This window comes from Ornithorhynchus anatinus, chromosome 19 (genome assembly GCF_004115215.2).
Source record: "Ornithorhynchus anatinus isolate Pmale09 chromosome 19, mOrnAna1.pri.v4, whole genome shotgun sequence".
Lineage (NCBI taxonomy): Eukaryota > Metazoa > Chordata > Mammalia > Monotremata > Ornithorhynchidae > Ornithorhynchus > Ornithorhynchus anatinus.
Genome location: NC_041746.1, coordinates 12,794,752 through 12,809,357, shown reverse-complemented (window position 1 = coordinate 12,809,357; position 14,606 = coordinate 12,794,752). Strand labels below are relative to the sequence as shown.

The 14,606-nt window shown below is 42.2% G+C and overlaps 1 protein-coding gene across 2 annotated transcripts in view; it reads right to left on the bottom strand.

Moving 5' to 3' along the window:
* The window catches only part of KCNH1 (potassium voltage-gated channel subfamily H member 1), a 257,772-nt gene that overhangs the window by 114,142 nt on the left and 129,024 nt on the right, over window positions 1-14,606 (bottom strand). For both annotated transcript variants that reach the window (XM_039914813.1, XM_039914812.1), the window contains one exon: window positions 3,290-3,489. In XM_039914813.1, coding sequence (XP_039770747.1) covers window positions 3,290-3,489 — 200 coding nt within the window. The remainder of the gene's footprint in view (window positions 1-3,289; window positions 3,490-14,606) is intronic.

Here is a 14,606-nt window from a genome sequence, read left to right as displayed (position 1 = left end):
TCTTAGAAATCGCCAGGGAAACATTCTCCTTGTGGTCCTCATCAAATGCTCAGCTGGCATTCCCATGTAGCCCACCCCTGGAAAAGTAGCTGCAGTCATCTAAACTGGAATATTTCACAGATACAAATTCAGAGAGACTACCTCTCTGCAAAGCTTGAATGGCAAGGGCAAAAGAGCCAGGCCCAGTGGCAGAAGAAGTTGTGTGTGGGTTGTGGGCAGTTTCTGAGCCAGGCCCCCCTCCCTCCCTGGCACAGGTAGCAGCAGGGGCGGGAGAGGGAGGGTGTGGAGGAGCGCCTTAAGTCTCAGGCATTCCTAAAACAAATAATTGTTAGGTGAACACATTCACACCGGGAGCTATCACCAACAGCAGTGGTACTTACTGAATGCTTATTATGTGCAGAGCACTGTACTAAGCGCTTGGAAGAGTACAGTACAACAGAGCGGACAGACATATCCAGAGAAGTAGCGTGGTTTAGTGGAAAGAGCCTGGGCTTAGGAGTCAGAGGTCATGAGTTCGAATCCCATTCTGCCACTTGTCAGCTGTATGACTGTGGGCAAGTCATTTAACTTCTCTGTGCCTCAGTTACCTCATCTGTAAAATGGGGATTAAGATGGTGAGCCTCATGTGGGATGACCTGATGACTCTGTATCTCCCCCAGCGCTTAGAACAGTGCTCGGCACATAGTAAGCACTTAACAAATACCAACATTATTACATACTCCCTGCACACAGTGAAATTATGGTCTAGAGGGATCTTGTCACATACAGTCCCAATTTGTACAGTGGAGACCCTATTCCCTGAAGCTCAAGTAATTTGGAACTGCATCTTCGGGATTGAATGCTCAGTGGTGATCCCACCCAGGCCCCACCTTTGCTCCTCTCTCCCTTGCCACTCAAAAAGGCACTAGACTTGACCACTCTGACTGAGACTCCGTATGCAATGGATAATATGAAATAACCAGTTTAGGTGAGAAGAATCAAAAGCCATGCTTGCGTTCAGATGTAGCTCATCAGGTTTCATTTTTTAAAAGTCTAAGGAACTACAGGTTTAAAGTAAGTCTTTCTCTCTCTCAGGTAACACCTGCAATAACTCAATGCTGCGTTGAGCTGTGTTCAACTGTTTCAGAGAGATGAGATAGATCGGAGATGAGTGATATGTTCACCTTCAAATATGTTGTTTCCTCTACACTGGACTGTGAGCCCGTTGTTGGGCAGGGATTGTCTCTATCTGTTGCCGAACTGTACATTCCAAGCGCTTAGTACAGTGCTCTGCACAAAGTAAGCGCTCAATAAATCGATTGAATGAATGAATGAGAGGTGCCACTAGTGTTGGGACATGGAAATGAGGGGATGTTTTATTTATGAGGCAGCATCCTAGAAGCCACATGAAAGTGGGGGGATGGGGTCGGGGAGAAAGGGAGAGAGAAAGAGGGGGAAGAGAGTGTGTGTGTGTGTGTGTGAGAGAGAGAGAGAGAGAGAGAGAAAGAAAGCAGAGTCAATGGAGCTTGCATTTTGAGAATTTATGGACTGTCACGGCCATCAGTCAGGCTTGCATGTTAGTCCTTGCTCTAAACAGGAAAGCGGTGTTCTACCCTCAGCTACCAGAAAGAAGCCAGAAAGCTTCTACTTTTCGTGTGTCAGTGAAGGTCTATTTGGATCTTTGGCAACTCTTTGCCTTGCCTTTTTTTTAAAAAAAAACCACTGCAAAGTGAGAGCACTCTGTGACAGGCTTCAAGTTGTAGCTCAGCATCTAACTTGAAGGCAGCTTTGGCCACGACTGTGTGTGAAGGGAAGGAAAGAGCCGAGATGAAAAGAGGTCAGAACAGGATGTGCGGTTTTCCAGGCTAGGTGACTTTCCATTGGCCTGTTGCCAGGATAGGGGAAAAGCTGAATGAGGGCCTGGGGCTCTCCAACTTCCCTCTCCCATTTTAGCGGAGGCCACATGCTGCGGGAATAGTGTACGCTCTGCCTGGTCCTGCCCTGCCGGTGAAGCTGCTCAAGATGAATTACTCCCCCGGGCAAAGCTCAAGAGGATAATGGATCTTGCCTCCAACTCAACTGGGCACAAGAGTCAGAGACCACAACCCTCTTGGCTCTTCCCACCTTACAGACCCTGGGACAATTCAACTAAGCTGCACAAGCCTTCCTGAGAAGGCTTAACTAGAATGGACAGAATCTTGGGCAGAAGATCAAGACGACCCAGTTCTGTCAGATTCGCTGTGTCGCCCTAGAGCAAAACTGAGACAACCCCTCTATCACTGTTCCAGACAGTCGCTACTTGTGCCCTTCTCGAGACACAATGGACTTGGAGTATTTGAGCTCCCAAGAAGTGGGGAAAGATGAACATTCAAGACATGGTCAAGCTCTCGGATAAGTGGTCCATGCAACTTCTTAATGAAATGAACACTGGTCCAAGTCCACAGCCTCTTTAGGTTTGTCAATTAGAATCCATCACAGGGTCATTTTCTAGTAGAGCAGACAGAACTACATTTTTCTTCAGAAGGCAAAAAGGCAAAATTGCCCATTTCTACTACCTAGACAAAGGGGAGAATTTGCCAAAACTTATTTTTCAGGTTGTTCTTTTGTCAAGAGACTGGACAGAGTCCAGTGGAGTGATAAAAAATGATTGAAGACTAAAAGAATTGGGGTGACTTAATTGCTTCCTATATCCACGGTGATGGAACAAGAGGAAATGGACTTAAATTAAGGAAAGAGACTTGTGGTTAAATCTAAGGAAGAACTTCCTGACTACTTGGGAATGAGAAAATACTAGCGCTGGCTAGGAAGGAAGGTTGTAGATCTAAAAGTTAAGAGTAGAAGAACATCTCTCCTACACAGTTCATTTTTCACCTAATTCATTTATTCCTGAAGCCCTATACCAAGGTGAATTTCATAAGTACACCAATATCTACACTCACTGAGTCCACCTTAGTTCAGATAACTGAAAGTTCAGACAATTGAGCAGAATTTGATATGGTTTCCTTGGGTGGGCATGGGTTCACAATTTCCTTCTTTCACCTTATTTTTCTGAGTAACTAGCCATACTTCTAATTACTGGTCATTTCAGAGAGCTGACCTATAAATAAGCAGACTTTATCACTGTAAAGTACCTACAGCATGACAAGGATTCACTCATCATCTGCATTTTACAGATGCATTAACTGAGGATCAGAATGACTGAACATAAGCTACATTCTTGTAGATTTTTTCAGAATGCAGCCTCAACCACTGTGGAGCAAGGAAAACTAAGAGATCAATCATTCCACCCAGGATGCACATCCACTCTTACCTTTTCCGTGTCTATTCCTCTTGACATGGACCAAGTAGAGACTATGTAATCCATGACCCGCTCACTCAGGCCTTTTGGAACCTGGTAAAGCTTCAAGAAATCCCGAACACTGTTGAGCATCTCATGGTAGCGGTTGGTATTTGCATACATCTGTTGGAAGATCGTGGTCACATTTCCAAAGATGGTTGCATATAGCAGGGCTGCAGGTGAGAAGGAAGAAAACCAGACATGAGTGACTCCGGAACTCCATGAAGAGCAGACCACTCAAACTTACTTTGGCTCAGGCTTAAAGGGCAGGGTAGGGAAAAGGAAAGAGAGAACAGATATTAGATTTGATTTGTCATACTTTGAGTTGTAGTCAGGGGTGGGGGTAGGGGGAGAAACTATGAAAAAATGTGAAAAGATGATTTCAAGATGAAGAATTAAATATTTTTTTACATGTTCAGCCTTAGTCCGGGGTTTCAGTCTCAAAATGGTCTTAGTGGCAAATTCCTTAGAATTGAGCATATTACCACTGGAGACAATCTAGAAATCATTACCCACCAGTATCTCTTCCTGGGGCTCAGCTGGATGTGAATGGAGGCTTGAAACTGCACAAGAAGCAACCCTGGAGCCTCCTAGGCTACACATCAAATACAATGTAAGGAATCCCCTCATCCCCCACCTGCATCACCTTCTTTCTTGGAAAGTGCTTTGAAGTGGGGGAAGAACCTGTTACATTGAAAATGTCATTATCCCATTTGTAACTCTGAGGAATTTGCCTCGGATTTGCACCCTTTATTCACTCCTCTCTAAGCCTCACAGCACTTACGTACATAACTGTAATTTATTTTTAATATCTGTCTCCTCCTCTAGACTATAAGCTCAAGTACTCAGTACAGTGCTCTGCACACAGTAAGCACTCAATAAATTTCACTGATTAATTAACAAGTGCTATTGAAAAAAATAACTGAAATCCACAAGAAATGGAAAAAACCCTCATTTTGGTCAATAATGTTGGCTCTTTCCTAATCATCTTCCAAGGCTATGAATAAGGAAGCACAACTGATGAGTTTGGATTTTATCTCCTTTTATTTCCCCAGCCTACCCTCTGTGCATCATCCTCTGTGTCAAATGCTGCCACACAAGCTGTTCATCAAAAAGTCCTTCCGAAGCAAAAATGTATGCTGCAGGAAATAGCTATAGAGCTTGTTAAGTGCAGGGAAAAGCCCCAGGACCTCTATAAGTTTATGAAAACTTTACAAAAGCATCTGACATCATCAGCAGATCTGGCCCTTGGAAATTACTAGCTCAGCTAAAAGCCCCTGAAAAGTTAAGATCCTAAGACTACTTTATGACAGCCTGACTGGCTGTGCTGGAGCTGGGGGTGTCCTGTCCAGTCCACGCCCCCGTTACCAAAGGGGTAGAGCAAGGGTGCATAGTAGGCTTGGTCCTATTCAATTTACCTTACCCAGCCAAGCTGTGAAAGTTACACAAAAGACTTGGATGTGAGGGTGAGGATGCTTTCGTTCCCCCGGGGAAACCTTCCAACTCAACAGATTTCCAGTAGTACCCAAAGTCCTACAGAGTGATTTACGGATTGCTGAATGCTGAGGGCTGTGCCCTATATTCACCTGACGGTAACCAGCTTCGCCACATCAAGGGGTTGTACACTGATAAGTCTAAAAAAGCCTGAGGTATCAACCTGCACCAGAGAAGCCACACACATAACCAATAATCTATACTGGCTAGCACAGCAGACTCTCCCTCGCTCTTATCAGTTGCTGGGGAAATATCTTCAGAAGGGGCTGACTGAGCTTTCTGTGGCACAAACTCTCACCCACCTGGATACGATGAAAGCCAATATCACATGTACCTCACAGAACCAAACAATTGGATTTCTGTAATAAAACTAATTTTCTCATAGTCATCCAACTTCCACAGGCATAGAAAACTCAATCGAAGTGCAATCTGTATTACTCATTGCTGCCTCTTATTTTAATGTCTTAATATTGCCTTGGCTTTTGGCAAAAAGAAAAGGATTCCTACTCACATGAGCTTCCTTTAAAATAAAAACGAAGACCTTATGTTCCTTAAATCCCCATTAGCTAAATATCTGATTAGGATTAAATGCCCATTAAAAACCAGGTACCCTGTACTGGTGGATGGAGGCGGGACATTAACATATTAAAACTTGCTTGTAAGTATTTGGGCTCATCCAATTACAATTCTTCTCTTGTAATAGCTGATCCAATCAGTATACTAGGATCCAGAAGCCTAAACAGGACCTCAAAAAAATAAATGCTTTGATTTTCCAGGCTCTGGGTGGCAACAGCAAATTCCTTCTCTGCTGGGCTTTTCTCCATAGGAACACACAGGAAAGTGGTTGCAGTGCCTGTGTTAATTGGGAAGGTGGAAAACTAGCCATGATTATGACAGCACAGGGCACAGCTATCAGGAGGGGAAAAATTAAATACAATCTAAAGGTTCCTAAAAGGTTTTCAATAAAAATAATAATGGCATTTATTAAGTACTTACTATGTGTCAAGCACTGTTCTAAGTGCTGGGGAACACAGAAGTTAATCACGTTGGACACAGTCCCCATCTCACATGGGGCTCAGTCTAGGTAGGAAGGGAAACAGGTATTTAATCCCTATTTTATGGATGAGGAAACTGGGGCCCAGAGAAGTAAAGTGACTTGCCCAGGGTCACACAGCAAACAACTGGCAAAGCTAGGATTAAAATTCAGGTCCTCTGACTCCCAGGCCTGTGCTCTTTCCACTCTGCTTCTCATGCTTTTACAATAGCTGATTAATAGGAAGGGGATTTGATGCTCAAGTTTTGTCACAATTCAGCACAATGAGACTGCCTCTGTACTTATGGTGTGTCACCCTTATCTTGCAGCCAGTCTGCTTAGCTGGCTCTAAGCCTCCTAAAATGGCAGCAAAGGGATTGGGAGAGGGAAATGCAGTTAACCAATCAGCCAGATGTGCTGATGCCAGGACTTTCAGTAAAGGCTAAGAGATAAGCCTGGTTGTAATGGTTCACTCTGTTTGCATAGAGCAATTCTCACTAACAATAGGTGGGTGACCGCGTAGACCAGGGCCAAAACCTAAATTTTCCATATGAAAATGATATTCAGAAAAGATGCTTGCACCATGCAGACAGGGTAGTGTTCAATGAATATCTACAATCAAAAACCTGGGGAGAGTGAGCCACTGTGCCTGTGCTCCCACCTACGACACGATCTTAATATTAATATTAAATTCACTTCACCTCTCCTCCCTCTGTCTCTTTTTTTAAATGAAATTTGTTAAGTGCTTACTACTTACCAGGTACTGCACTAAATGCTAGGGTAGATAGAAGATAATCAGGTTGGATATAGTCCATGTCCCACTTGGAGCTCACATTTTTAATCCCCATTTTACAGATGAGGGAACTGAGGCATAGTGAAGTTAAGTGACTTCCACAAGGTTACATAGCAGGTAAATTGTGGGGCCGGGATTGAAACCCAGGTCCTCTGCCAGGCCCATGCTTTTTTCACTGCTCCATGCTATTGCTTTGCTTTCCTGCTCTGACCAAATGGACAGTTAAACCTCAGAAGTTGATGGCTCAGAGACATTTATCAGAGAGAAAAGAGTCATATTTCTGCCTTCTTATAATAATAATAATAATGGTATTTGTTAAACGCTTACTATGTGCAAAGAACTGTTCAAAGCACTGAGGTTGATAAAAGGTAATCAGGTTGTCCCACATGGGGCTCACAGTCTTAATCCCCATTTTACAGATAAGGTAATTGAGGCACAGAGAAGGTAAGTGACTTAACCAAAGTCACACACCTGATAAGTGGCAGAGCTGGGATTAGAACCCACAACCTCTGACTCCCAAACCCGTGCTCTTTCCACTAATCCACGCTGCTTCCCTAATACTAAAGACTGAAATCAAATTACCATCTTCTTGACACTCAAACATAATACAACAAAATGCAAGATTCAATAAAATGCAGGAATTTCATTTAAATGTTATCTTAGACATCTTTCCATGTGGGAAATATGATCTGTTAATTGCTCAGTGAAACTAAGAATTTATTGGTTTATTACAGAAAATGTCAGATGTCTCCAGGCAGAGACCTTAACCAAACATTGCTTGTTCCTTTCTCTCTCTCTCTTTCTCTTTCACACATATACACACACACACACACACGCACTTTAACAGCTTCAAAGAATCTTCTAAAACCTATTTGGTCTTTAGAAATTAAGGAAAATGGTAGTAAATCAATCATTTTTCATCATTTTAAATAAAGGCTATTTAATTGTAGTAAAAATAGGTATCACAAAAAACTCTTTCTTTTCCCTCCTCTTCTCTCCAAATTCTGAGATTGCAAATGAGAAAAGTATCTCTGCACATACAGAGATGCCAAGCCATATCAAGCTCTTAGTACAGTGCTTTGCACACAGTAAGTGCCCAATAAATATCACTGAGTTAGCCCGGCTGTGGTTTATAGCTTTTATTATGTCTGTTTGAAAATGACAAGCAAGATTCTAGTAGAGATACATGGACAGCTTTAACAACATTAAAGCTGTTTCGACACTGGGATGAGGAATGCATTTTTGCCAAAACACAAGATTAATTTGTCCTTTTGGTGGGAAAAAAAATCCCACTTATAATGAAAACACTATGTTCCAGGGTTTGGGCAAAAAATTATGCTATGCATAATTGAGTGGTTATGACCATTCATTTGAGCAACCCAGTTGCAATATTGATCAGAAGTGTTTTTCCTGATCTTTCCTCCTCAAGAATATTCACTTTGGGTTGGTTCTGATGGAATATAAAAAGGTTCTCCCCACCTTTCCATTTTCTTCTCCTGCTACACTCCATCTCCCACTCTAAATTCTTTCCAAACTTGCCCTGTACTTGTTCTTCACTAGCAACTCTCCAATATCTGATCTATTACTCATCCCTTTCACAGCTCTCTTAATTAATCCATGATACTGAGCATTTACTGTGTGCAGAGCACTGTACTGAATGCTTGGGAAAGTACTCATGAAATTCTGAAGTCTCATGACTGACACTTGTTCATGGCTCTTGATGCAAAACTCCAGCATCACCATCAACATCATTTCTGTCTGCTTGTCTACCCTATTAAACTGAAGGCAGGGGAATAACTTTTATTCCTATTGTATATATCCCAGAATCTACTACTTCCTCTGCAAACAGAAGACACTGAATAGATTCTGTTGTTAGAAAAATAATAGCATTTGTAAAACACACTGTCTACAAGTCTGAGGAAGGCCAGTTCTGGGTTGTAACATTACAACATACGATCATTAATTAGTTCATGTGAATTAGCATGGCTTAATGGAAAGAGTTTGGGTTTAGGAGTCAGAGGACCTGAGTTCTAATCCTAACTCCACAAATTAATTTACCTGCTGTATGACTTTGGGCAAGTCACTTAACTTCTCTGTGCCTAGGTTCCCTCATCTGCAAAATAGGGATTCAATACCTGTTCTCCCTCCTACTTAAATTGTGAGCCCCAGATGCGACCTGATTATCATGAATGTACCTCAGAGCTTAGGACAGTGCTTAGCACATAGTAGAGTTTAACAAATACCAAAATTATTACGATTACGTTAGGTACAATTCAATCCAACACAGTCCCTGGCCCAGATGGAGCTCACAGCCTGAGGAGAAGAGAGAACAGGTGTTTAATACCCATTTTGCAGATGGGTAAACTGAAGCACAGAGAAGTTAAATGGCTTGCCCAAGGACACACAGCAGGCAGGGGTGGAGCCGAGATTAGAACTCAGGCCTCCTCACTCTGACTTCTGTTTTCTTTCTACTGGCTATGCAGCTTCCCATGAACTACATTACAAGCCAGAACTGGATTCCCTTCCTTTTCCCCTTTTCTACCACGATAGTCTCTCAGGTAAGAGAGATCCCACCCTTTATTTCAACCATTTATCTTGAAAAGAGCTTCATATGACCTGCACAATAACCTGAAATTGAAATGCCCTCATCCCTACTGCAGTCCTCAAATCCATGTGGCTTATTGATTAAGAAATGTCAATCCAACCTGGCTACCTCAACCCTCCTGGGCTCCAAAGCCACTGAAAAGTAGCAGGGTAATCAATAGACATTTCAAATGTAAACTAGATTCAGGCTGAGAACGTCACATGCAGAGAAAGGGAAAAAAAAAAAGAGACAGACACGGTTCCAACACATCCTTCCTACTTTGCTTCACGAGCATCCTGAGCTCTTTTATTAGCAGGCCCAGAATAGCACAAGATGAATAGCAGTTATTCCGCATCCTGATGATGGCAGTGGGTGCCATCCTAACCATGTTGGGTGTGGTGACAAAGACTGATGTGTAGCCAACAATCCATCCCAAGGCAGAAGATAATTGAGCCACGTGAAAACTTGGCCATGTCAGCAAATGTCAATTAGAACACAAAATTCTTACAGAGCAGGCAGAAAGTTATTTTCAGCTCCTTCTTGTCTGGGGGCTGAAACACAATGTCTTCCACTGCCCAGTAACCACTAACAATGCAGTCAGTCCATGCCATCTCATTTCAGCTAGTGTTTTAATAGCACCACAGATAATAGCACTGTAATTTTCACAAGCAATTACTCCTGCAGATGAATCATGAAGGTCAGGCACAGGTTGAAAAGGTTGCCAAACAATTTGTTTCTTTTACTTTCACTGTACTTGTTAGGTTGTTAATTCTGAAAAGAGTCCACCTACTGAGTTCTCAAACCCCCTAACTAGGGTCAGGTTTCAGGTTTGAAAACCAAAGAAGTCTCTTCTCAATGCGAGACCTAAGTTCATATTTCTCCAGTCTGAGTCATCAGAAGGCCCAATTAACAAAGCAATTTAAAATAAAACACAAAATTAAATCTCTGAAACAAATATCTTATCCCTAATTCAGTTGGTTTTCCAACTGGAGTTATATTTCTACCACATAAGGACCTTCTTATAAACTCTAAAAAACTCTCTAAAAGTTCGTGTTCAATATTTTGTCATTTTCCTCTTGACTCTTACTCTGAAGGAAAGATGAACTAGTGCAAATAGTTGAACTACCAAATAGAAATGCTGAAATGACCATAACATATCAAAAAATTTCCCTTTCTTCCAATATTAATCAAAACCCACTTAAAGATTCTTCTACATTAGTGTTAAATCTTTATCGGTCTTGCCTCTCCTGAAGTACATGTCTATAGGCTACTTGAGGAAGGGGACATGGGAGGGGAGAGAAGGGAAGGGCCAGGTGGCAGTTTATGCCCCACATGCCTTCCGCACCTGAGCCCGATCCTTCCCTGATCTGTCACAGCCCAAATCAGGGTTTTCTCTTTATGCAGCCCAGTATAAGAGACACTGGAGTTCATTTTTTTTGTGATCCTGTGGATATGAATGAGCAGGTCTCCAGCCAAGCACAGTGCCAAACATGGAGGCTTTAATTAGTAAACATTATTTAACAGCCTGATTCACCACGTGTCCCAGATTTATAGTTGCTTACTCAAAAGCCTAAACACAAACCTAGGGCAACCTCAGTTTTCCATTCCTTCATGCTCTCACAACTTATTTCAGATTTCCTTCTTCCTGGGCTTCACAATTACAAGAAATTGGAATTTTTCTTTCTTCTCTTAAGCTGTTCAACACAAGAATTTGCCACATTATCTAATCTCTCCCCTTTGACACTCCAATTTAGTCTGGGACCAGGCAGCCCCAACATCTTTCTGGCTAATGGTAACTTCAACCAGGCATCTGTTCAAGGCCTGTTATTTTTCTCTCAGGAAGATATGAAGAGAGGGGATTTTTGTCAATGTTCGGCTAAGCACCCTCATGGTCCTTTATCAAAGCTGGTGGGTGTCCAGCTGTTGCGGAGAGGGGGAGTACAAAAAGCAACGATTCAGAGTCAGGTTAGACCTTCCAGAGTCAGTAGAAGTGGAAAATAGTTGGTATTTGTTAAGCGCTTACTATGTGCCGAGCACTGTTCTAAGCACTGGGGTAGACATAGGGGAATCAGGTTGTCCCATGTGGGGCTCACAGTCTTAATCCCCATTTTACAGATGAGGGAACTGAGGCACAGAGAAGTTAAGTGCGGTGTCCCATTCGGTCTACAAGTGAGAAATGTCCTAGATTTCGTGAATGTTCTACATTGTAACAAGTGTTTCTGGGGCTCATAGGTTTCCTGGGAAATTGGACTCTGAGCATTTTAAGCCTGCTCAACGTAGAACAGTGCCTAGTGCTCAGAAGAGTGCTTGGGACATAGTAAGCACTTAAAAAATACCATCCCAGAAACACTCAGGACATACAAAATCCCACTCGTGATTGTGGGGAGGCACCATAACCACAAGCCACATAGTCCTGGGGTTGACTTTGGAATGGACAGAATGGACTATTTAGAAACTATTCTTCCTAACAGCAGAGAAATTGTGATTCTTAGTGCATCCTCGGTGTCTCATATAACTGAGACATCCTACGTATCTCGGCCAACAGGGATCTTCTGGCATGACCCAACCTTGACCTTTCTATTCAAGCTGTCACCACGCTGATCCAAATATTTGTCACATCATTACTTAATTATTACAACAGCCTCCTCCCAGACCTTCCTGCCTCCAGGGGAAAGACCTCTCCCCAGTGCACCCTTTATTTTGCTACCATACTTCACTCTATTGTACTCTCCTGAGTGCTTTGCATAGCTGTTCTGCCCAGAGCAAACATTCCATGAATACTATTGATAGAGTGATTTATTAACCAGAATTTTTCTCCTATGGCAGAGCATTTGTAGGTTTACAGGGAGTGGGAAACTGACTTGAGAGGAACAGAATCATCACAAGATCAAAGATATAACCGCTAATGATGAGACACATGTAGATTGAAACTGAAATGAATTTGGCTAAGTCAACTCAAAATAAAGTCAGCATCAGGAGAGTGACTCTTTTCCCTGAATGGCAAGAAACAACAGGGTTTGTTATACATCATGGTTGAGTAGATAAGGAGCTGCTTGGAAAAGACAGAAAAATAAAACAAGAGGGTGACTTCTCTGAAAAACCATTCTAGCAGAATAGGAAAGGTAGTCTGGGTGAACATCTATGCCCACTAAATTATGCTGCCAGAAGGGCCAAGAATAAGACTCCTATAGGACAGTGAGGAGTTGTTAGGGGGGAAGGTCTGGACTGAGCTGTTCATTTTTCCCTCTATCCTTGCTATGAGGAGAAGTAAACTGAAGAGATCTGTACTCAAAAAAGCTAAAGCCCCATTTCCTTTTTGTTTTTTGGGTTTTTTTACTTTTGGCCTGAAGAGAATCAGGCCTTCAAACCAGGCTACGTTTTGAACATAAATAATGTACAGTCATCTCAGGCTCAGCTTTCCTCATCTGACTTATTCCATTGCATAAGCAAGAAAAAAAAGTTTATGGCTGAAGCATAAACCCTTGAGAAACAAGGAGTTCCTGTGCTAAAATGTTCACACCACCTGGATGTTAGTAATAAATGTAGAAACAATTTTCCAAGTTAGCAGAAGGAATGTGGAGTGACTTGAGGGAACTGTAAACAATGTGGAGAAATATCTTTTCTTTACTCTTCACTGTCTCATCAAAACCCATAGCTACTCCTTTGTAAATGAGCCTAATACAAAGTCATTTCTCTGGTTTGGAGTCACTGCTGACAGTGAACCGTATCCATGAATGAGAATGTCTATAAAAGAAATACTCATTTCTGGCCGCTTGGCCTTGGGGCAAGGCTGGCTCAGACACCAGTGGTTAAGAAGGGAATTTAGGGCTGTCTTATCGCCCACAGAATATTCATAATGCTAAAATTCAATACTCCAACCCTGGGATTTTCAACCCTTTTTTGGCCTGAGGCTTCATCCAGAGGTATCCTTCTTCTTCCAGCTCTCACTCACTCCTGAGGAAAACTCAACAGAACCAAAGCCAAAGGAATGGGGCACAGGTAAGAGAAACTGCTCCTGTTGCTGCCTCCAGTTCTATAGTCATAATAATGGTAGCTGGGCTAGTTGCTAAGTGCTTAGTACATGCTAAGCACTGTACTGAGTGCTGGGGTAGATGTAAGACAATTAGGTCAGACACAGTCCCTGTCCGACACCGGGCTTACAGCCTAGAGGGAGGGAGAACAGGTATATAGTTCCTATTTTACAGATGAGGAAATTGAGGCACAGAAAAGTTAAGTAACTTGCCCAGGGTCACACAGAAAGCCAGTGGCATTGCTGGGATTGGAACCCAGACTCCTAACTCCCAAGCTTGTGCTCTTTCCACTAGGACATGTTGATTTGGGGTCAAAATGTGCACTTGGCAAAGGAATTCCCCTATCTCCCATTTTTGGTTTTTTTTTGGTAGTAGCCAGATCAGAGGAAGTTGTTCAAACTGTGATGAACATACAGACTTCTGGGCCAATTTTACAAAATAGATCTAAACCATCACAGAGTTCTGAAGGACCTCAGAGGAGAAACTGTGGAACTCTCAGTAAGAACATGTAATCTATCCTTATAAACAGCCATTGGATCAGAAGGTTGGGTGGGTGCCAATGTGCCACTCAACCAGAAGCAGGGTTTTAAAGGTGATCCTGGGAAATCTAGACCAAAAGTCTCACTTACCTGCAAGGAAATTCAAAGATTCTGGAATTAGATTCCAGATCAGTGACCATTTAGAAAAACACAACAGGTTGGGAGAAAGGCAACATGATTCCATAAGGGGATATCACACCTAACTAAGAGGGATAAAGGAATTTGTATAGAGGAAAACCAGTAGACATTATACATTTAGATTTTTCAAAAGGTTTTTGACAACATCCCACAACAAAGGCTTAAAAAAAAATGAAGTAATACTGGAGTGTTCTGTCACATATAAAAATTTGGATAAAAGATAGGAAACAAAGGATATGGATGAGTAACAACTTTTCAGAATAAAGACAAACGGTACCTAAGGGGTCCATGCTATGGCTGGACTTGTTTAACACGTGCAGAAAAGATCTGGAAGAGAGAATGTGCATGGATAGTTTTATGTTAGCAGTTAATGCTGAACTCCTGTTGGTGGTAAAATGCCATGCAGGAAGACCTCAGAAAGCTGAGTATAAACTTGTTGTGGGCAGAGAACAATGCAACTGATCCCTGCCGGGTAAAATCTACAGGAGGAAAAAGATGCCATAAAAATTGCCTGACTCTCCAAATTCAATCCTGGCTCACCAGGGGCCAGGGTCTAGTGAACTATCCTTTAGTACAAACAGTAGAACAAGGCATGTCAGCCTTGGAATTTTTTTTTCAGCAGACTTACACATACAAATATGATTTTTGCCATCAGTTGCATCATCTTCAAAAATCAAA